This window comes from Diceros bicornis, chromosome 1 (genome assembly GCF_020826845.1).
Source record: "Diceros bicornis minor isolate mBicDic1 chromosome 1, mDicBic1.mat.cur, whole genome shotgun sequence".
Taxonomy (NCBI): Eukaryota; Metazoa; Chordata; class Mammalia; order Perissodactyla; family Rhinocerotidae; genus Diceros; species Diceros bicornis.
The window spans coordinates 35,463,424-35,486,753 of record NC_080740.1 but is presented as its reverse complement, the minus strand read 5'-3'; the positions used below and the strand labels follow the sequence as shown (position 1 = coordinate 35,486,753).

Sequence of the window (23,330 nt, the reverse complement as noted above, 5' to 3'; positions counted from 1 at the left end):
CCCAATGATGCTTTTCATCTTTTTTTTTTTTCTTTTTGTGAGGAAGATCAGCCCTGAGCTAACATCCATGCTAATCCTCCTCTTTTTGCTGAGGAAGATCGGCTCTGAGCTAACATCTATTGCCAATCCTCCTCCTTTTTTTTTCCCCAAAGCCCCAGTAGATAGTTGTATGTCATAGCTGCACATCCTTCTAGTTGCTCTATGTGGGACGTGGCCTCAGCATGGCCGGAGAAGTGGTGCATCGGTGTGCGCCCGGGATCCGAACTCAGGCCGCCAGTAGCAGAGCACGTGCACTTAACTGCTAAGCCACGGGGCCGGCCCGATGCTTTTCATCTTAAATTCCATTTGTTTGCTATTAATTCCATTAAATACTATTACTCTTTCTTTTCATTTATATTTGATTATTATATTTTTCCTTACTTTTATTTTCAAATTTCTGGATGGTTTTAAGTATGCCTCTTGAACTAGATATAGTTTTGTTTGTTTGTTTGCTTGTTAATCAAATGAGATGGTTTTGATCTCCTGGTAAACGAGTTCTATCCAATTAACTTATACAGTGATCCTAGTATATTTGGATTTATTTCCACCATCTAATTTGAGTCTTCTCTTTACCATCCTTTTTTCGTTTTTTCTTTTTACTCCTTTTCTCTCTGCGTTGGGACTGGTGGAATTTTCTATATTCTTTTTTCCTCCTTTGTTGGTTTCGAAGCTATGCATTATATTTCTATTTTTTAACGAGCATATTTATCTCTACATTTTTCCTACAAAGTCTTAAGTTATTCAATGTTGTTTTCTTTTTCCTGAACAAGAAACAAAGTTAAACATGCTTTAACTAAGCATTCCCATGTTGTTTTTGAACCCTCAAATTATTTTTACAAGTAATAGTCAACTATATTTACCAAATAATTGATCAATTTCTGTGCTCACTATTTTTTCTTGTATCTAATTTCTTCTCCCTGGGTTTATTGTTCTTCTTATGGAAGTGCATCTTTTATTAGATCTCTCACTGTAGGTCTATGGTCAGTAAGTTCTTTTATTTTTGTATATTTATTTTCCATATTTTGTATATCTAAAAATGTATGTTCATCAACCATTTATGCTGCCTTTCCTATACAGAGTAAGCAAATAGAAGCTGAGAAGTTTCTCATTATGGAAGTATTCCACCAACTAAATAAAGAAGGAATGATTACATTTGAAATCACCATTTTGCAACTCCTCGTGAATTAATGGATTAATGGCTGCCAACATCACACAGAGAGAGACAATCAGTTGTTACTTGTCTCCTACGTGCCACTTACAAAGGAGTCTGTCCCAAAATTGTACCTGAATCTGATCAAGTCCATAACTCCATTACCAATTTACAGAAAATACAAAAGAAAGAAGGACAGGGTAAATTACATGGGAATGCAATCAGCGAAGTCCAGATGCAGGAAACTCTACAAGTCAAATCAAACAATTCAGTTTCTTCCAGAACTAAGTTGTAAAGAAAAAGGTGGGGCAAGAGGAGAATAGAGGGGTACTTGGAGAATTGGAAGAGACTTAAAAGATGTATATTTTTTAAAAAGTAAATGAGGGGCTGGCCCAGTGATGTAGTGGTTAAGTTCTCGCGCTCTGCTTCAGCGGCCCCTGTTTTTGGGTTTGGACCCTGGGCGTGGCCCTAAACACCGCCCATCAAGCCATGTTGTGGAGGCGTCCCACATACAAAATAGAGGAAGACTGGCACAGATGTTATCTCAGTGACAATCTTCCTCAAGCAAAAAAGAGGAGGACTGGCAATAGATGTTAGCTCAGGGCCAATCTTCCTCACCTCATCCCCCCAAAAAAGTAAATTAAACCATAGGGTTTACAGATGCATCTTGGGTGATAGAACTATAAAGAAAGCAAGAAAATGATGACCATAAAAGTCAAGATGTGGTTACTTTTAGGTGAAAGGGAAACAACTGGGATTGGGACAGGGTAAATGAAGGACCTCTGTGGTGATGCAAGTGGACCCAATCAGGACAGAGCAGAGAACATGATCGACTGCCCAGCCCTCAGGAAGTTTGCATCCTATTGGGGGAAAAGCCAAGAAACACATAATACAATGACAGTGCGTGATAAGTGCAATAAAGAAATAGAAAGTCTGATGATCCCAAACCTCTAAATAAGAGACAACTGCTTCACTCTTAAAATATATAGAAAATGAAATTATTTGATAAAATCAATAAGTGAACAATTGTTTTCAATATATTATGGCCAATTAAGAGAAATAAATAAAGAGAAAAGAAAAGAAATGAAGAGAGAAAAAGAAATAGAGGCACAAAAAGCAAGGCCAAATACAAATACAGAGGGAGAGAGACACTCACCTCCAAAGGGCTGGAGTTTTATGGAGTAAAATCTTTACTACTGCTACAAATTCACGACTCTGTGTAGAGACAGAGGGATATTGGAGCTTCCCCTTCAGATAATGATAAGTTGAGGTCTGGAGACCGTCTCAGACTTGGTCATTCCATTCCTCACTTTGCCTTAAGGTTTGTTCCCTATTTAGACACAAATACCCTGGGCCAAAGTGACACTTGACAACATTTCTGAAAGCAGATTTTATAAGGAAAATGAAGAGGAGAGTAGAAGAGTATCGTCTGTCTCCAGAGGAGAAAGGGCATAGAAGGGGCTGTAGAGGTGCCTGGGCAAGCTCCCCAAGTTAGCCAGAACTGGTACTACATACGAGGCCCTTCTCCTTGCAGCCAGGCAGTGTAACAAAGGATGCCAGAGAAGTAGAAAAGCACTCTCCCTCTGTTCACCTTGGGAGGTTCATTTATAGCTCGCTTCGATGCAAAAAGGAAGTCAATCTCACCACTTACAGCAATAACAAAAATGGCAACAAAATGATTGTGGTTTTTAATTTCTTCCCCTTGTGGCAGCTTCAGTTTGTCCTATTATTGCTGGATTGATTAGAAATAATTGTCCAAGTCAATAAAACCACAAAAAGTTAAGCTCCATCTCGTCTAGAAACAGGAATCCTAAATGTAGTCACAATTTGCTTTAAATATATAAAGTTTATGTATATTATATACATAATTATATATTATATAATAATCATAATAATATTATAGGTCATATTTTGACTTACAAATATATAGAATACTAATATTGATTTGCAGACTATGAGAGGATAGGAGGTCATAGGAGCATAATCCACCAGTTAGCAGTAGAACCTCAGCTAAATACTGTCTCATGTTTTTCAGTAATATTGGCTTTTTTCTTTATAATGAAAACATATTTTATTCTGGTTATAAAAGTAACATAAACAAGTAATACATACTCATTATTTTAAGAAGTTAAACAGTAGGAAAAAGTAAATAGAAAAAACTAAAAAGAAATCTGTACTTTCTCCACCAAGAAATCTGTATGTCCAGGCTTTTCTCTTTGCCTCTACACATATGTGCACACAAACATGCACACTTTACAGAAGCAAGATCACTCTAAACATGTTGTTTTATAACCTTACTTTTTTTGTGTGTATGTGAGGAAGATTAGCCCTGAGCTAAACATCTGATGCCAATCCTCCTCTCTTTTTTCTGAGGAAGATTGGCCATGGTTCTGAAGAAGACTGGCCCTGGGCTAACATCCACGCCCATCTTCCTCTACTTTATATGGGATGCTGCCACAGCTTGGCTTGACAAGGGGTGCATCAGTGCGTGCCAGGATCTGAACCTGTGAACCCCGAGCTGCAGAAGCGGAGAACCCTGCTACACCACCAGGCCGGCCCCTATAACCTTACTTTTTTTTACCTAGTATATCATAGATATTCTTGATATGTTGTAGAATGAAAAAGGAAGTTACTGAGTAATATATATGTTCACAGTATAACCTATATTTTGTTTAAAACTTCTATATGTTTTTATCTAGATACAAATGTAAATCTAGAGACACAGATATATGATTTTATTTGTGCAGAAAATGATCTGGCAGGATACAAACCAAACTTTTAACAGCAGGGAGTGGGGATAGAAGAGGGGTAAGTAGAGGAAACTTTAAATTTTTACTTCATATATATCTGCATTATCTATTCTAAAAAATGCATGTACTACTTCAGAAATTAATAAAAATATACATAACTAACAGCTTTTCATATCAATTAAAATTATTTATGTCACCATTTTTTGTGTGTGTGTGTGAGGAAGATCAGCCCTGAACTAACATCCATGCCAATCCTCCTCTTTTTGCTGAGGAAGACTGGCCCTGGGCTAACATCTATTGCCAATCTTCCTCCTTTTTTTCCCCTTTTTCTCCCCAAAGCCCCAGTAGATAGTTGTATGTCATAGTTGCACATCCCTCCAGTTGCTGTATGTGGGACGCGGCCTCAGCATGGCCAGAGAAGCGGTGCGTCGGTGTGCGCCCAGGATCCGAACCCGGGCCGCCAGCAGCGGAGCGCGCGCACCTAACCGCTAAGCCATGGGGCCGGCCTGGATCCACGGTTTTAATTACTGTAGCTACATACCTGGTAAGGCAAGGTCTCCTCATACTTTTCTTTTTCAGAACATTACTAGTTATTTTTGCATCCTTACTCTTACTGGTGAAATTTAGAATCATTTTGTCAAATCCCAAATGTTGAGATTGTGTTAAACTTATGGATACATTTGGGGAGAACTAACATATTTATAATATTGAATATGTCCCAAGTCTTTTAAGTTCTCTAGTTGAGTTAGATAGTTTTCTTCAAATATGTCCATCACATATCTTGTGAAATTTATGCTTAGTGTTATTAATGCCAATAGGAATTTTTACTTTTGCTTAATAGTATGACTGGCATTTTACAGGCACTCAGCAAGTATTTGTTGAATGAATAAGTGCATAATAAACTTTTAAAAGCCATGAAAACTTTTCTTTAATTATAGACTAAAGGAAAAATATGCTGTAATACTTAAAAGATTTTGGTTTAATTATACTAACAAAAAAACGTAGTCAGCTTGGTTTGCTAGGGCTCATATCTCAAAGTGAACCAAGCATTCAGGACTCAAAGTCAGGGCTGGCCTTCTCCATGTGCAGTGGATCTTGGGAAACCACATAAACTCAGGGAAATACATCTCTGCTATTGCTTCACTAATGCTTAGAGTGCTACCACTAATTTCACTGCTTCAGATTAAGGGATTCCTTTCTCTGAACATGCAAATACCTCTGAGAAAGGTAGTAGAATATTATGTATTAAGCCATTACAGATTTTTACGTCTTAGTGTGGATTAACTATCAGTTTCTTCCCAATTTGTAGCTAATTAAAAAGAGTTTTTGATAAGAGGAGAGAATCAAGAGAGCAAAGAACAAGGAGTATTAGGATACTGGGTATATGGGGTATAAAGAGGTAAAAAAAGGTCAGAAGAAAGCTAAAATTTATAAATTTCTTTGGGCAGGAAGCACATCTTTTTTATCTTCGAACATAATGCTTAGCACTTCACAGCCACTGTATAGATGTGCATAAAACAGATGAGTCAACGGAAAAAACAGCTCTGCTCACCTCATAGCCTTGCCAATGGATTGTTCTGGCCAAAGCTGCAGTCTCAGGGCTATTTTGGGGTGACCACTAGTCTGCCCTTCTGGCTTCCTTTCCTCAGAATTACTCATGTGGGATGGGATGCCAGAGTCTCATTGTTAACAGATGTTAGTTCCCTGGTATGACAGACAATTGCTAACTGCTAACACATTTTGCATTAAGGTAAAACAATAAGATGTCTATTTATACAGTTTTAAATGTCTTCCTGTAGATTAAAAAAAGATTATCATCATCAGATGCTTGGTAAGGTCAGTGACTAGCTCTCCCTCCCACTCCTCAGGGGTCTGATCATTTCACAGTTGACCCCACTAGGGAAATACTGGGAGACTGGAAGATAAGGGATAAACAATAGATCTTTTCTCACTGTTTAGTTTTTCCCACTGTTAGTATTTATGAATTTATTATAAAATGTAGCAAAATGATGAGTCAACCATGAAGTCACCACTCCCCCAACTCCTGTCGGATCTGAGGAAAAGAGGAGAGAAAAGCTGATGGAGCTACAAAGGATTTGCTGCTAGCAGAAGAGGGTGTCTGGTAAAGAGACAACAAATGACATCACCTTATATCATATGATAGTCAAGTTGAGAAGTTTTTTTATTGATAATAGTTATCTCTTTAGTGATGAAAAAAATATAAATATTGGGTTAAGATACTAAAGTCTCTTTCAAATTCTCAACAAGGGATATCAAATGTTGCTATGGTTATTATCTACTTAGAGATCCGTAAATCTTGGACCTTATGTGTCTTGGTTCCTGGTGTATCTTCAGTGCCTAGCAGATAGTAGGCGCTCGGTAAATAACTGTTAAATGAATGAATATTAAATGCTGATGATTCATTAGCCTTCTGAAAATGAGTGTAAAACCTTTAACAAATTAAATATAAATAAGTAGGCCTAACACTAATGGGAAGGGACTTCAAGGGTGGAGGAGTATATTCTGGAATCTATTTTTTGTGTGTGTGTGTGAGGAAGATCAGCCCTGTGCTAACATCTGCCAATCCTCCTCTTTTTTTGCTGAGGAAGACTGGCCCTGGGCTAACATCCATGCCCATCTTCCTCCACTTTATATGGGACGCCACCACAGCATGGCTTGCCAAGTAGTGCGTCAGTGCGCCCCTGGGACCCTAACCGGCGAACCCTGGGCCGCCGCAACAGAGAGCGTCCACTTAACAGCTTGTGCCACCCGGCCGGCCCCTGGAATCTATTTTATACTGGACAAAAACAGCCCTGACTATTCCTTGGTCTCAAACTAAGTCATCCTGATTTAGTTTGAAAGGTCATAGCCTGGGGCTGTCTATACCAAGTAATAATTACTGGTAAATCCAAAGATAATTGCTTAACTCCCCACTTTCCTCTGTCAGTATAGATGAATCTAAAGCAAATAAAAAGAAATCACACTACATACTCTGATGCAGGTCTTCATTTTAAGCTGATTTTTTTTTTAATTTTATTTATTCATTTTTTTTCCCCCAAAGCCCCAGCAGATAGTTGTATGTCACAGCTGCACATCCCTCCAGCTGCTGCATGTGGGACACGGCCTCAGCATGGCCGGACAAGCGGCGCGTCGGTGCTCGCCGGGGATCCCAACCCGGGCCGCCAGCAGCGGAGCGCACGCACTCAACTGCTAAGCCACGGGGCGGGCCCCTTAAGCTGATTTCTTTTCTATATTCTCCTCTGAATTAATACAAACGGGAAAAAGTGATTCGAGGTAACTATAAAAAATAATTTATTTTAAGAAGATTACTCTGAAATTGAGCCATTGTTGTTTTCTGTTTTAATTTATCAGGATAACTGCCTATCCTCTGCTTAATTTTGCATTCATGTCTTTTGAGGCATATTTAAGATATCTGCATCTAGTCCAAATCATGGCATTATTTAACATTAAATGAAAGCTGTGAACTTATATCAAGCACTCCAAGTATCAAGGTCTTCCTACATGTTTAAAGACACAAGCTGTAAGTAACCACATTCCTGAAGAAACCAGAAATGAAAACTCTTCCTTTAATCCAGTTTATATGCCACTGTGTGGAATTATAAACATACCAAATACACATGTGATATACATTTGGTGTATTGTGTTAAACATAAATTCAGTTCTACTGTACAAACTTAGAAGTTACAATTATATCGATTGATGTTTCCAAGTTCAAACTGTTCGCATAAGAATGATGATTAAAATATCAACACTTGTGACTTAGCAAATTTTATAAAGCTGGTTAAGATGATATACACAATAGTTGGTGCTGTTTGGAGACAGCATACATAATGATTTTTTAGACTAATAAATTCTCACTTTTGGCAGAGTTTTTCTTATGGTGGCTGATAGATAAAGAGTTGTTAGAAACAAAGGTATGAAAAAAGATGAAGCCTGTCCCCTCCAAACCTTATTCCAAATCCCCCAATACTAGCTAGTTACAACTCTACATCAGCATCGATTTTAGTGAGACCAGCCTGGGTAAAGGGCAAAAGGCCATTCTCTTCTAACTGCATGGCAGAGCTCATAATAAAGCAAAAGTTATTTATGTATTCAAAGGAGAGGCACGTCCTTGAGTCAACCAGTGTGGGCATGGTATGATCGATGTCCAAGAGCTGGAGCATCCTGGGCCAAAACTCATCCAAAAAAGGCTGAAAGACAGAGAGAGAGGAAGCATTTGGAGACTGCCAAGTGATAAGGAGCTGCATAAATCAGCTTGCCACATGTCAGAGAACAGCTTGACTTGAACTGACACGCGTCGCTGGGTCAGTTCCTCGCTCTCATCTGTGCAGGCCTGGAGAGTCCATTTCCCTTGGCCTCCAATTAGTCCAAGGGTCCTAAACAAAATTAGGAAATGAGCAATTTTGTTTCATTCCTTTGTGCCTAGGGAAAGCCTACTCCTTTAATCCTCAAGCACCTGGTGCTTCTACCCCATTAAAATATGCGCTCAGATCCTTCATGCACACAAACTGCCTAACACAAAATAGGTGCTCAGGATAAATTCTCATTTTCCTCCCTCTTTCCCATAGTCAAATTACTGATGAAAATGTGCTCTTATTTCTTCTAGAATATTTTTATTTTCACAGATACCAAATCCTGGAATCAAAGGAATGAGACAAGAGGGAGAAATTTTAGGCTTCACCTCTTGTGACTATATTCGTCATTTATGTATGGGTGTTTCGGATTAGCTAAAACTTCATCAGCACTCCATAAGGCTAGGCCCTCTATGAAGTGCTTTAGACAGAGCATGACATTTATCCCAACAACCCTATGAGGTAGTATATTAATCCATTCGGGCTGCTATAACAAAAACACATTGGGTGACTTAAACAACAAACATTTATTTCTCACAGTTCTGGGGGCTGGGAAATCCAAGATCAAGGAGCTGCTAGATTTGGTGTCTGGTGAGAGCCGGCTTCCTGGTTCATAGAGTGCCATCTTCTCTCTGTGTCCTCACATAGTGAAAGGAGCAAGAGAGCTTTCTGGGGTGTCTTTTATAAGGGCACTAATCCCATTCATGAGGGCTCCCCCCTCATGACCTAATTACCTCCCAAAGTCCTCACCTCCAAATACCATCACATTGGGGGTTAGGTTTCAATATATGAATTTTGGGAGGACACAAACATTCAGTCTACAGCAGATAGATACTAACATTATCTTCATTTTGTAAGCTGAATAAGGAGGGGCTTTTAGAGCCTGAGAACTTTCCTAAGATCACACAGCTAGTAAGTAATGGAGCCAGGGCATCTGCTCCAGGGCCTGTGCCTTAATTAAGCATGTGCCATGTCCTGGGTGGGCGTTTAATGTGAGTAAAAGGACTACACCAGCTGATTGATCTCAATATGCTCATTCTTTCCAGGACCTTGAGGCTGGTTATGGATCCGCCATGTAAGGCTGGTGTGGTAGGCAGAATGGACATCCCCCAAGATGTCCATGCCCTAATATCCAGAACTTGTGAATATGTCCCCTTACATGGCAAAAGGGACTGTGCAGATGTGATTTAGGTTATGGACCTTAAAATAGGGAGATTATCCTGGATTATCTGGGTGGGCCCAATCTAATCACATGAGACCTTAAAAAGGGAAGTAGAAGGCAGATGGGTCAGAGAGACGAGATGAAAGAAAAAGGAAGAGAAATTTGAAATATGAAAGGGATTCGACCCACTGCTGCTGGCTTTGAAGATGAGGAAGGAAATGGGGACTGCAGTCCTACAACCACAAGGACCTGAATTCTGCCAACAACTCAAAATGAGCAAAAAAATGGATCTTCTCCTGAGCCTTCAGAAAGGAATGCAGCCCTGCCAATGATACCTTGATTTTGGCCTGGTGAGATTTGTGTCAGACTTCTGACATACAGAACTGTTGAGATAATAAATCTGTGTTGTTTCAAGCCACCAAGTTTGTGGTAATTTGTTGCAGCAGCAATAGGAAACTATTACAACTGGTCAGTTCCTTCATTCGGGTTAACAAAATTTCCCTGATGCCTAGTCACCAAGGGAAGTGCACAGAATTGTCTGACTCCTTCTGATCCTTCTCTTACATGGAAAGAAAGCAAAAATGCATGCCACCCTGCGGGCTATGAGACAAATTTGGATTTTTCTCTGTGCTTGGAACCACACCCCAGGGTCAGTGGACATAGTACCACCCCAGTATGAAATCCCAACACCATGGTCTCTCCAGGACTGGATTAACTGGTCTTGAACAGAGAAACAACCTATCCGTGACTTATTTTCTATTTGTTTCCTGTGTAGGGGACATTAAAGAAATGAAAGGGTAAAATAGAGGGCACATTTATACCTGGTAAAAATAGATTTATGTGCAATAGCAATGACATATGGTATTTAATTTCGTAATAAAAATACTTTGCTAAAAAAAAGGATATTCCCAGGTTAATTTATTCTCAATTGTGAGCAGTAAATTTCTAAAATTCAACTTCCTGTTTGATAAATGGAGACACATAATAAAATGCTTTGTCCATATTTTCAGTAGAAATTGTTTAAGAATAAGATAAATGAGGCAAACAAAATGTAATTCAATGAAACCTCATAAGTTTCACGTTGTATTTCTTTTAATACTCTTTCTTAAGTTATACTCAGCCTCTGCATTTTCCTCCTGTCATCTGGCAAGTCTGTCTCAGGTTTTGTTTACTTTATCTTTTCCTTTTTTTATTTAGATGACATGTCACCCTTAGCCTCCTCTGGCAGAGGGAGGGGGGTGTATGCCAACAGGGCTGTGTCTGCAGGGCTGAGGGTCTCCTGATTGAGAAGCCTGGCTGCCTCATTGGCGCCAGGCTCCAATAAAAGCCAGGGGCCCCTCCAAATGCAGGGATGTGGGGAGGGTAATGAAGAGATTACCTGGCAGATTATGTGCTCCATCTTCTTCCTCAAGTATATGACAGTGAGAACAAAAATATGTTAATGACTTCAAGTGGTTGAGAAATTATGTTAACCTGAAGAAACAGCTTGTGGAGAGCAAAAGTGGCCTGATCACAGGTCTTTGGCAGAATTTTCTTCTTTAGCCCAGGAAAGGTATAGTAATATCATTTGCATCATCCCAAGTTGGTCAGACTTCCTTCTTAGGAATTGCCACAGTCAACCTGTTTCCGCCCGCCTTCTCCATGGCCTCCCAGACAGATACCTGGTCTGTCTGGTTCCCAGGTCTTGTAGCATCTGGCACATAGGATATACTCCATAAATATGAGTGAGGCAATAGTCTGAGACCTAAGGCAGACTTCTTATCTTCTGCATCTCTTTCCACATCTATGAAAGAATCTAAGCTTTGTAGTCATGACTGGATGAGCTAAGGGTCCCACACTCCCCAACCTGACTGTAATTTCCTAAAGGCAAGAATTATGTAGTATTCCTCTATCTTAATTTTAGCATCTAGCTGTATTTTTTTCTTTCTTAAATTATTTAATAAACACTTATTTTGCATCAGGTACTCTTCAAAAACATTACAAATAGCAACCGATTCAATCATCATGACAACCCTGTGAACAGGTACTACTGTTGTACCTATTTTACAGATGACAAAACAGAGCTGATGTAACTTGCTCAAAGTCACACAGCTAAACGGTGGAGCTAGGATTTCACCATACAGCCTGGATCCAGAGACTGTTCTCCACACACTAAGCTTTACTATGCTGCCTCGTCTTACCCGTGTTAGGTGGAATGATGGAGGAAAGAAAAAATTTGGAATCAAAGTCAGGAGAAAATTGGTAACAGAGCAATATTTATACAACAAAAATGCAAATGAATAGTATGTTTCCAGATACTTTATGTATAGTTGATATAGCACAAATGTTGACACTGTATGAAACGTAGTGATAAAAATCTAGGCTGATTTGAATACCTAACTTAAAAGGATTTTGCTCCTGGCCTTAAAAATAAATAAATAAAACTACCAAATTGTGAATCATTTGAAGCACTAAAAAATATGACCCCAACTTCCAGATAGGTGAATAATTACTGTATTCACTTAGTAGAAAATGATACAAACTCACAACTAGTTAAAAAGTTCAGAATTCAGCTATTATACAGAATGTCAGACAGTAATAAGTTCTATAGAGAAAAATACAGCAAGACAGAGGCTAGAGAGCATTGGGGGATGTAATTTGGGGTCAAAGAGGGCCTCACACAAGTGCCATTTGAGCAAAGACCTGAAAAATGGGAGAAAACATTAAGTGGTTGTCTGGGGAAAGAGCTTTTTAGGTAGAGGAGGGTTTCTCCACCTCAGCACTATCGACATCTGGGGCTGGATAATTCTTTGCTGTGGGGGCTGTCCTGTGCATGGTAGAATGCTTAGCAGCATCCCTAGCCTCTACCCGCTAGATGCTAGGAGTGGGTAACACCTACTACCCCAGTTGTGACCATCTGCCTGACAACTGAAGATGTCTCCAGACATTGCCACATGTCCTGTGGGGCACCAAATCCCTCCTGGTTGAGAACCAATGAGACAGAAGAAAAGTGAAAGGCTAGGGGGCAGGGGGGAGCCCCGAGGGGGGCAAAAAGGTGCTCAGCTTGTTTGAGGCACAGCAAGGAGGCAGGCAGTAGGAGATGAAATTAAAAGGGAGAGGGATGCACCACGTCGCCTGTGACCTTGAGGCCACTCTTTAGGGAGCCAGGAAGCCACTGGAGGGTTAAGAGCAAAAAGACAACACAACCGGACCCACATTTTAAAAAGATCTAATTGGCTGCCACATTGAGAATCGACTGTAGGTGTGGAAAGACAGAAATGGACAGCTCAGTGGGGAGGCTATCACAACAATCCCATTAATTTTTTGTTTTAATCTGTTCGCTGATTTGGCTGCATAGTGGTGGGAGTGCTGAGAATGGAGCTAAGAAGCTCTGGGGAAGAAAAGAGGAAGAATTATCACAAAAGGAAAAAGCTAGAGTGGGCAAGATAATTTTTTGCGGAAATGGAAGGCAGTACCGTAGTTAAGTCAATTTGAAAGAGGGGAAGGGTTGTGTAGGACAAAGACAACGCGGGGGCCAGTTTGTGTGCGAGGTCAGTGAATGCTATGCTAGGGAACTGGAGCTCTAGCCTGTGAGTAAAGGGGAGCCTTTGAAGCTTAAGCAACAAGGACAACCGCAGCAGTGTGTAGACCACAGGAGTCAGAATAATTTCAGAAAGAGTTTCCTGAAATAACACGAGTGAGAAATAACATGAACCTAGGTTTAGGTGTTGGAAGAGCATGAGCACTACATTCTGAAGGAAGCAAAGTGAGGTCCTGCCCTAAGGCTTGGAATTATCTCCTTCAAGGTAATTTTGCTTTGCCGGCAAGTGCAGGCTTCTGTCTCCGCCGCGGGGGGTTGAAAACGTTTCCGCAATATCAGACATCAAGCAAACGTAAGTCCACCATGAAAAGGTTTAAGTCGTGCAGTACTGTCTTGGAAAAGGTGTCCCCCAGAGAAGGGTGTGCTAGGTTTCTTCAAGGGTCTTTTCAAAAAGACTATTATCTGTAGGCGAGAAAAACTATGCCGAGTTCTGGCAACGAAGGAGAAAGCAGGTCTGCAACCAAAGAGTTCTTTTCAGGATGGTCGTAGATGACAATTTCTAGATTTAAAACGCCTTAGCAGGGTTAGCACAGCAGTGTAGGTATATCAAACCAGTCCCACTACACTGCAGGTGGGAGCAACAAGGGCGCCTCCTCCTTTCCACACTGCCTTTTGCACGAGTCCGATCTACGAAAGGAGCTCACAAGCGTCATCGCCTCCTTTTTACCCGCAGTGGATTAAGGCCGTTCACAGACCGGGGGCACGTCGCCCCGCCGGGAGCCGCTGCAGTTCCGGCCACCCCGGAGCGCCCGGGAGACCGGCAGGCCGAGCCGCCGCCCGGGGCTTGGCGCCCGAGGCGGAGCGCGCGCGGGGGCGGCACGCGGCGGGGCGGGGCGAGGGGCCGCGGGGGGAGGGACGCTGGACGCTCCGCGGGCCCCGCCCCGCCCCGCCCGCCAGCGCTGCGGGCAGCCGGCAGTAAGAGCAGCCCCGGGCGGCGGCGCGACGGTCCCCGCCATGTCTGCAGCCATGAGGCAGAGGTTCGACGAGTTCCTGCACCAGAAGAACTGCATGACCGACCTCTTGGCCAAGATCGAAGCCAAGACCGGCGTGAACCGGCGCTACATCGCGCTCGGTGGGTGCGGGGCCGCGGCCCGCCGGGGGTCGCCGCCGCTTGCCCGGGCCGGGGAGCAGCTGCTGCACCAGCTGCTGGGGAAGCAACCGGGAGAGGGTTCGGGGCAGGCGGTGTCGGTGACAGACAGAGGCGAGCGGCATCCTCGAGGACCAAACTGGCCGCCCGGAAAGGCCAGGGGCCGGAGACCCTGCCGGGGAGGCCCGGGCTCGGGGGGCGCCGGCCTGTGCCCGCGGCCAGGTGGCGGAGCGCCCGGGGCGCGGGGAGCGGGGAAGAGCCGGCGCTGACGTGTCTGTCCCCGCGGCCTAGCGCCGTGTCCCCGTGGCTGTGCGCAGGGTTGGCGCGGAGCGGCGGGGCCCCCCGCGGGAGGCTGCGGGCACGGTGGCGGAGGTACGCGGTCCTAGCCAGATCCTCCGTGGAGCTCCGCACCGGGAAGAGGTGTCCCCTGGGGAGGGGTGGGGGCTGCGGGCCGGCGCGGGAGTCTGGGCCTCCAGACCCTCTGTGGAGCGGGGTGTCCCGGGCTGGGGCGCGGCACGGCGGGGGCCCTCTGCGGGAGCGAGGGCGGAAGGAAGGGCACAAAGGTGCGGGATCCCCAGACCCGAGGCCAAGCCCCGCGAAGGCGTAGGCCGAACCTTCGTGTGGTTTGTTTTTCTGGATCGCCTACTACAGACCGAGCCTTGCGGTGTGGGCGGGGGCTGCATGGCTCGAGCCCCTCGTGCCACCTGACCCACTTCTCACCTCGTGTCTCCAGGTGTCATCGGGCTGGTGGCTTTGTACCTGGTGTTCGGTTATGGAGCCTCTCTCCTGTGCAACCTGATAGGATTCGGCTACCCAGCCTACGTCTCGTAAGTGGCTCACCCTGCAACCGGCCTTTCCTGCTCTTGACTCCCCTTCCCCCATCCAGGACCGCCCTAGTTACTGTATAGCCCCATTTCCTGGGAGAGAGCAGTCAAAGCACCAGAGGGTAATAACTGACTGCTTAAGGTTACACAGCCTTTAGAGCATTAACTTGATGCCTGATCTCCTGATGACTAGCTGAAATGCATATGTCCTCAGATCATACTGGCGGGGTGTGTGTGTATCTTCTAATGGATGCGCATATGGAAAGTGTTACAGTCAAGTCGTCCGACCTTTACTGGGGGGGAGATCTAAACGGGTACAGAGAACTGGTTCCTTTTCCCCAATAATTATTTTAATGTGTACTTTACCTTACATTTATGTACATAGTAAAATCTCATCAATTAGGACTTCCTTAATTCTGAATTAATATTAATTCAGGCACTGAGGAGAATTTTGTCGTCTTGATTTTAAAAAGGTTTGCCGCTTATTACAGGCAATGGAAAACACTTATCCTAATGTCAAAACGAAAACAAACCTTACAAAATTCATCCCTGATCTAGCTCCTTGGTTATATAAATGACTCATTTATATAATTAAATTAAATTAAAAATGAATCGTATCAGATTAGGATCTGAATTTATTATTAGTTGAGGTGGTTTTTACTCTACAGTGTGTTTTGGAAATATTCTACAATTTCATTTTTCCATTCATTCAAGTAGGAATTATTTTTCCCCACAATTGAATTTTGTTTTATTCTACAGCTCTTCCCAAGAAAGCCAGTGGGTTTTACTTTCGTTGAATTGGTCTTTGCACGTTTCCTCAACCATAGGGATAAAAATAGAAGAAAAAATTTTCAGCTGGGATCCTGTGACACAGATAACACATTATTACATCTTGTGTCTATCATTGGCCAGGCTAGAATTTAATGTATGACTAGAAAGGAGGAAATGGGTTTTAGAAGTTAGTTCTGATTTGAACAATTAAATTGAAATTATGTAAGTAGTAGTTACTGTATTAGTGTGGTATGGTCACTTAGTGGCGCTCTAGAAGGTGCATATAGGACACTGCTTGCTCATGAATTTAGAGATCCTTAGTCTTCAGGCAGAGAAGAGCTTTACCCTCTCCGGCATTACCTGCTGAAGCACCATGCAGGTTTCGTATGTATACCAAAAGATGCTGAAGCAGACCAGGAAAACTGGTTTGGCTTTCAGATCAGTGAAAAAGGTATAAGAATAGCAGTTTTCCGTAAAACATAATCTACTGATAAATAGTATACATAGAAAGTTTGTAGGCAGCCCTGATTCAGGCTGGCTTGTACATCACTGTGTCTGTGATAATAGACAAAATCACTGAGTAGTTCACTTCTTTACTTTTACTTTTCTTCTGTTTATGTATGTATTCTACTTGCAGGAGTTCCTTCAAAAAGAAAAATTTTGAAGCATTTTTCAGTTTTGTGCTCTGGGTATTATTGATCACATTCAGAACAAATCTTGTGTGGTGGTTTGGTAACTGCCTTGCTGCTTGAATTATATTGAACTAGTGAGGAATATGGATTTTAAAATACTGAATAGCCTAAAAACCTTTTTTTCCCACATCGGTGCCATTGGTACAAAATCTTGAGAAACATAACCTTCTCTGTTGGTGTGATTAGATCATGGGTGTGGGCTTTAGAAAGGTAAAAGTCTATTTCTAGGTGGGATGTGTAGATTCATGGATGTGACTGAAGATGTGGATAGAACTCGAATATGCTTCTCCTTGACCTGAAGTGGATTAATTCTAGCAGGGGCCATTTTTTTAGTCATATTTTAAAGTAATTTCAAGCCAGCCAATTTCGGCTTTATCATTTTTTGTAGTCATTCTTTCATTCATTTTTTACATAGTCAGTTGAATGTTACTGGCTCTTTTTACTTACAAGAAGCTAAATGTTCCTGTCTATTGGTAGGAAATCTGTGAAATGGTAGACACAGTCATATTTCTGAGTAGTTCAGGTAAGTGGTTTTTACACATTTTAGAATTATTCTATTTACCAAATATATACCCCTTATTTTCTTTTCTATTTGAATATTCTGAAGGAAAGTGACGTTTGTAGTACACCTTAATAGGAGTTGGAAAAGTATTAAAACTCTAATAAAGGGAATTTAATGATTTAGGCAAAAATTCAGGAAATAATTAATGAGTATCTTTAGATTAGTATTTATTCATAGGATGCTTCCTTTTGGTAGACTCAACTCTTTTACCTTTAAAATAATGACCATAAGGGAGTTAAGTGGTTTCTGTGGGTGCTTGGACATGTCCGTAAAATCGTGTTCTCAGCCTTGGCTGCCCACTGGAATTATCTGAAGAGCCTTAAAAAGTACTGATGCCTGGGTTGCACCCCTAGAGATTCTGATGTAATTGGTCTGGGGTCTGGCCTGAGTTTTGGGATTTTTAAAGGCTCTTGATCTTTTACAGTTTTTAAAGGATTCTAACGTGCAGGCAATGTTGAGAAGCCCTGGTGTAGAGCAGCAGCAGTAACCTCTGCTTTGTACCCTTGAAGATGGGGTGAAAGAAAGGAAAAAATGGCTGCTGACTCTGGGAACAGTCCAGAAGCCTACCTGGCCTCTGCTTTGTGAAGGAGGTTCAAGGAGACATGGGATTGTGTGCACAATATAAAGCATACAGACCCCTGGTTAGTAAACATTCAGACAATCAGTGTTCCATTAGTCTAATCAAGTCTGTTCATTGCTTACCGAATGTGATTGTGTAATTGTCAGAAAGTCCTTGAAGATGGTGGTATTAGTAGTACCTAAATCAGTGTTACTTAAAGTGTGGTTTATGATCACCTTCACATTAATTGTTCTCCTTGCCTCTTGTAACTCTCCATGTGCTCCCCAGCCAGAGTTATTTTTAAAAATACAGGTTCATCTATTTAGCAAAAATCAAATGGCAGCCATGTGCCAGGCAGCACTTCAGATACATTAGGGCCTAAGGTAGACATGCTCTCCATCCTCTTAGAATGAACGGTCTACCAGGGTAAACTGCAGTAAGTAGTAGGGCAGTGACAGAGGGTGGTATCCAGAGACAATCAGCAGGGTAGAGAATAACGGGAAGGACCCTCTTTAGATATTTATCTGAGTTCCTATTTGAGTTAAGACCTGAGAAATGAGAATAGGCCAGCCAAGAGCAGAGCCAGGCAGAAGCAGCAGCATGTGCCAGGCCCTGGGGCAGCAGGTGCCAAGGCTGTTGGAGGAACTGGTGCATTGGAAGTGCTGTCAGAGGGCAGAGCGGTGAGGGAGTGGTGATGGTGCCATCACGTGTGGCTGGTGTGCATTTTATTCCAGGTGGTTGTAGGGAGTTTGCATGTTTTCTGATAGCCTTGGATGGGTTTTAAATAGGGGGTGACATGATGCGATTTACATTTTAAGGTCATTCTGGCTGCTGTGACCCCTGGAAGGACTTGACGATCCTGCCAAACTGTTGCCAACCCCTTCTTTCCTCACTTTTCAGCTTTTGCACCTGCTGTTTCCTCTCCTTGGGCTATCACAGAGAGGGGCCCGCAGATTGTGCGGAACGGTCAGCGATGGGCCCAGAGGCTGCAGGGTGTGGAAGTGACATTTGGAAAAGCTTGTGGCTTCCTAGCTTTTCTTCTGACTCACCACCTTGGGAAACCTGTGGGTGGGGCTTAGGGCCCCTGGCTGCAGGTCAGGTCCTGGCAGATTGGAGCACACAGACAGCTGAAGGCCGGGCCAGTGCTCAGGGAGGGCAACCAGTGCCTTATTTTTATTATTAAAAGTAATTACTCTTGTTTTCTTCTTTCTTAAAAATAGTTACTCATTCTCTGTGTGCGTAATTTCCCTTTGAGCTCTTTGAGAGCAGAGCCTTTAATCCTCTCCCTGTATGTTTCTAGACTTTTTGGCCACCCTGTCTAGGCAATTTGAAATCTGATTCCAGCCTTCTCATTATCAAAAGCTGTCGGCAGAATTACTTTACTTTCTTTACTTCTCTCTATTCCTGATAAGAGAAGTCAGACTACCGGATTATAATAGGAAGCTCCATTATTAAGGTAGACCTGCCCCCTTCCCTTTTTGCTGAGATATAATTCACATGCAACCCTTTTAAAGTGTACAGTTCAGTGGTTAGTATATTCATAAAGTTGTGCAACCATCACCACTAATTCCAAAACATTTTCATCACCCCAAAAGGAAACCCTGTACCCATTAGCAGTCACTCCCCATTTCTCCTATGCCCTGGTCCCCAGAAACCACCAGTCTGCTTTCTGTCTCTATGGATTTGCCTATTCTGGATGTTTCATGTAAATGGGATCACACAGTATGTGGCCCTTCCTTTCTCGTGCAGCCCTGCTCTTAAGGGCCTTGCACAAATGAGAGTCTTTCTGAGAGACCCCTCTGGAGCACGTGCTGCGCTGCACCTTCATACGCAAAATCGACTGCCTAAAACCTAAGGTAACCCCCTCCCAGTGGGCCTGTCCCTGCGTCTTTGTTCAAATGGAGTTATGAGGGAAAATCTGATGACTTTATTTTCTATTTTATTTTTGCTCTGCAGAGAAAGGAAAAAAGGATGGTTTGGTTTTGTCCTACTCAGCAACGTTTTTGTTTAAAATTTTATAAAAATGCCCATGAATTTTCCTCTTTTTATTTCCTATTTTTCTTAAGGATCAGGCTGCCACCTTCCTGGGACTATGAGAGTTGGACCTTAGAGATCAAACATGTAGTCTGATTCCTTTAGTTTTCAGATGATCCAAGGAGAGAGAGAGTGTGTTTCTCAACGTCACACAGAGGCCAGAGTTGGTCTGGACCCTCAGTTACTGCACAGAAATGTGAAAGCGCATTTAGATGTATCTTAGTAACAAAGTAGGAAAGATTAAAGATGTTTAGAGTCCAGCATTTTGGTGTCTATATTTAACCTAATGTTTGGTAACACTTTTGAAATCTCCTGCCCACTTCAGTGATGTGTCATTTTATCTTCTCTGTGTCCTCACCAACCCATTTTAAACTTTTACTACTGCTACAGAGAACGTTACTGCTGTTAGCTCTTTGCGTGGCTGCTGAACACCTGTGCAGCCCTTTAGTAGACACTCGTATATCCCTATATGAGTGCTTTACAAATATAGCTCCTTTAATCCTCATGACAACCCTACAGTGGAAGTACTATGATTGTTCCCGTTTTACAGGTGAGCAAACAGAGAAAGAGAAGTAACTTGATCAGGGTCGCACAACTAGTCGATGGTGAAACTGGTTTTTAAACCTGGGGAGTCTGGCTCCAAAGTCCACGTTTTTAACTTTTATATTACTTCCCATGTGGCTCTTTGAATGTCCCGCAGATACATGCCATACCTCTAGGCAGAGATGAAAATTGAACTGTTGATGTTAACTTTTTCTTTTATCAGTTTGACACTCAATACATTACCTTCCTGCACTGTATTGTTCCTCTCTCAAGGTACTGCCATCCCAAATCACATATCTGCACACGTGGTCATTTGCAGTGGTTTGTGAACATGAGTTAGAATGTATTAGGAACAATTTCTTTGTCTTATTACATGTTGTGTAGCATTAATTTCTGACGGCAGCAATTATAAATAGTTATTTGCAGAGACTTCCTCTGTTTTCCCAGTACAAGCCCATCTGAAGATGGCACACTGAATTGGGATTCCTGCGGGAATGCAGCCTTGCCTTTAGTTGGATGTTAGGAAGCAATGAATCTCAAGGGAGAGATGTTTGGGGATGACCCTTGTGAGGTCAGAAAGAGGATTGTGAGGGGGATAATTTGGAAAAAACACGATCAAAATAACTACAGAGTTATTATACAGTTATAAGAGTTATCATACAATTAACCACAAGTAAAAACTATAGCATCTTCTTAGCTAATGATGCACAGCAGATAAAGTGAGGGAACATAAATTAAAAAGGATTGAAAAGTACTTGTTTAGGAATTGCAATGGCAGACTCCTGAACAGAGGTGCATCACCCAGAGGAGAGTTTGAGAAAGTCGCACTGGTGTGACTGACAGCTGTGAACTACTTTCTGTTTCCGAAGCAGAGCCAGGTTCCCTAATGGTGCTGGAGGATGTGTGTTTGTGGTTCTCTTCTTAGCCTCATTAGTAAGGGGTGTGTTTGTTTTCTTATGTTTTTTTTGAGAACTTGTAATTATGTTATTTTTTTTCTTTTTTATTCGTGAGAACTTGGGAGCAGATACATTTTCTGTTAAGCTGCTTATGTTCCTATTACCCTAGCTTTTCTCTCTGCAACTGTATGTTCTTTGTAGAATTCTTAAGAGCAGAGCAGCGCGGGCCCATGCTTCACTTCTCTGGGTATGTGAAGCACAAGCAAATGTTCTGGCCAGCTGTGCACTTGGCTCAAAAATATAACTGACTTTCTGTAAATTTTGCCTTAGGTAGCACAGAAATCTTAAACATTTAAGCATTTTACCTTTGTCAGCTTTTTACTGGTTTTGTTTTCACTTGGTATTACTGCTAATATTGCTGAACTATTTTAAGATGGAGTTGTGGAGAAAAAGTAATAAAATATCCTTATAACAATTTGTGACTATTTTTGTAGAGAAATACAGCCAGCATTTTAGTTTTTTTCCCCCTTGTCTGTGAAAAGAAAGTTTTGAGTTACAAATAAGATGAATGATTTAAATTATTTATTCATAATCTAGTTTCTGGGCTCTAACGCAGTTGTGGAGGGAAATCCCATTCCTAATACTGTCGTCCCTGGTGTCTGTGGCTGTTTGGTTCCAGGACACCCCGCCCATACCAAAATCTGGGGGTGCTCAAGTTCCTTGTATTAAATGGTGTAGTATTTGCATATAACCTACGCACAACCTCCCATAGGCTTTAAATCATCTCTAGATTACTTATAATACCTAACACAATGTAAATGATATGTAAATAGTTGTTATACTGCATTGTTTAGGGAATGATAACAAGGAAAAATGTCTGTACATATTTAGTACAGATGCAACCGTCATAGGCCTTTTCATCCCCAGTTGGTTGAATCCATGCATGGGAACCTGCAGAAGCAGAGGGCTGACTATACTCTGTTCTGGAATGTTCCCTATAAACCTTAATGAACCTTTTTTTCTCTCTTTATGAAGGACCTAGAGGTTTGGTCTATTTGTCCTTCTTATGAGCTGCCTTCATCTCCCCCCTGTCCTGGAGTTCTTCTCTTTTTCAGGACTGACTGTGAATGAGGACCTAGTTTTCAACTTAATCTCCTCATATGGTATTTAAAACAGGTATAAATATGTATGGGACATTTTAAGGTGTTTAGTGGCTATCAATAACATTACCAATTAATTAATTTTGAGGAACAGTGAATTAATGTAGCAGAAGTTTAAAAACAGTTTCAAAAATTGCTAATGAAATTACTTTTTGTAGCAGTTGAAATGTAAGTAGGGGCTGTAGAAACCTCCTCTGACTTCATTCTATCACTTGCTCACTCTTGTGGTTCCTGGGAGTAGAGCTTATCACCGGTCCCTCTCAGTCACATGGCCTCGACTATATATATCCTGCTGCTTCTGATAGTTAGGCCGGGTGATCTGGTGAAGGGATCACTTACATGTCAGAGGTCATTGTAACTACACGGTTGTCTGTATCTTGGTGTGGCCCTCTTTTGTCTGGGACAGGTCAATTTAGGTTGTTCCTGTCTAGATTGTGAGGGTACTTAAGCTTAAATTAAACTTCATGATATCATACTTGACATAGATATATTTACAGAGCCATCAATTTTGTTGACAAAGGGTTGTCCCAGGAGGATTCGCATCTGCTGTTTTATTGCTTCAGGCATTCATCTTTTTAAACCATCTATCTATCAAATAGTTTCATGCATTCAGTTTTGAGTTATTAAATGTTAGCTAGGAGAGGTCTTAGAGATCAAGCTGCTGGGGTGATAGCTGCCTTTAACAGATTTGGAAACCAAGGCCACAGACTGAACTTACTTGACTCGGGTCACAAGTCTGTTGGGGCCAAGCCAGGTGTAGGTGACTCCCTTGGCCTGCACTATCAGCATTCCACATGGTTTATATTGGAGCTTGACCAAATCTTCCATTTTGCATTAGAAACCAAAATGGTGGACAGCTGGTTACTAAGATTAGAAATTAGACACCAAAATGTTTGAACACTGAACGACTGCTTTTATTTTCCTTATTATTCAGTCTCCATTAGAGATATTTTATAGACTCATCTTAAAATGTATTTGCTTGTGAATTTAGCTTATTGTTATTATGCATTTCATGAAGTCGGTCATTTTATACTATAGGAGAACACTATCTTAAAGAGAAAAGGAGCATGGTATGTTTTTACACTGTTCTTGTTATAGTCATCTTAGAAGATAGTTTCTATATATTTAAGAAGTATATTTGCCACCAG

At 41.9% G+C, this 23,330-nt stretch overlaps 1 protein-coding gene across 1 annotated transcript in view; it reads left to right on the top strand.

The window, feature by feature from the left end:
- The first annotated feature begins 13,960 nt into the window (after window positions 1–13,960).
- Window positions 13,961–23,330, top strand: part of REEP5 (receptor accessory protein 5) — a 36,856-nt gene continuing 27,486 nt past the window's right edge. The window contains exons 1-2 of the mRNA XM_058538598.1: window positions 13,961–14,126; window positions 14,875–14,968. Of these exons, the coding sequence (XP_058394581.1) occupies window positions 14,009–14,126; window positions 14,875–14,968 (212 nt within the window). The 5' untranslated portion in view covers window positions 13,961–14,008. The remainder of the gene's footprint in view (window positions 14,127–14,874; window positions 14,969–23,330) is intronic.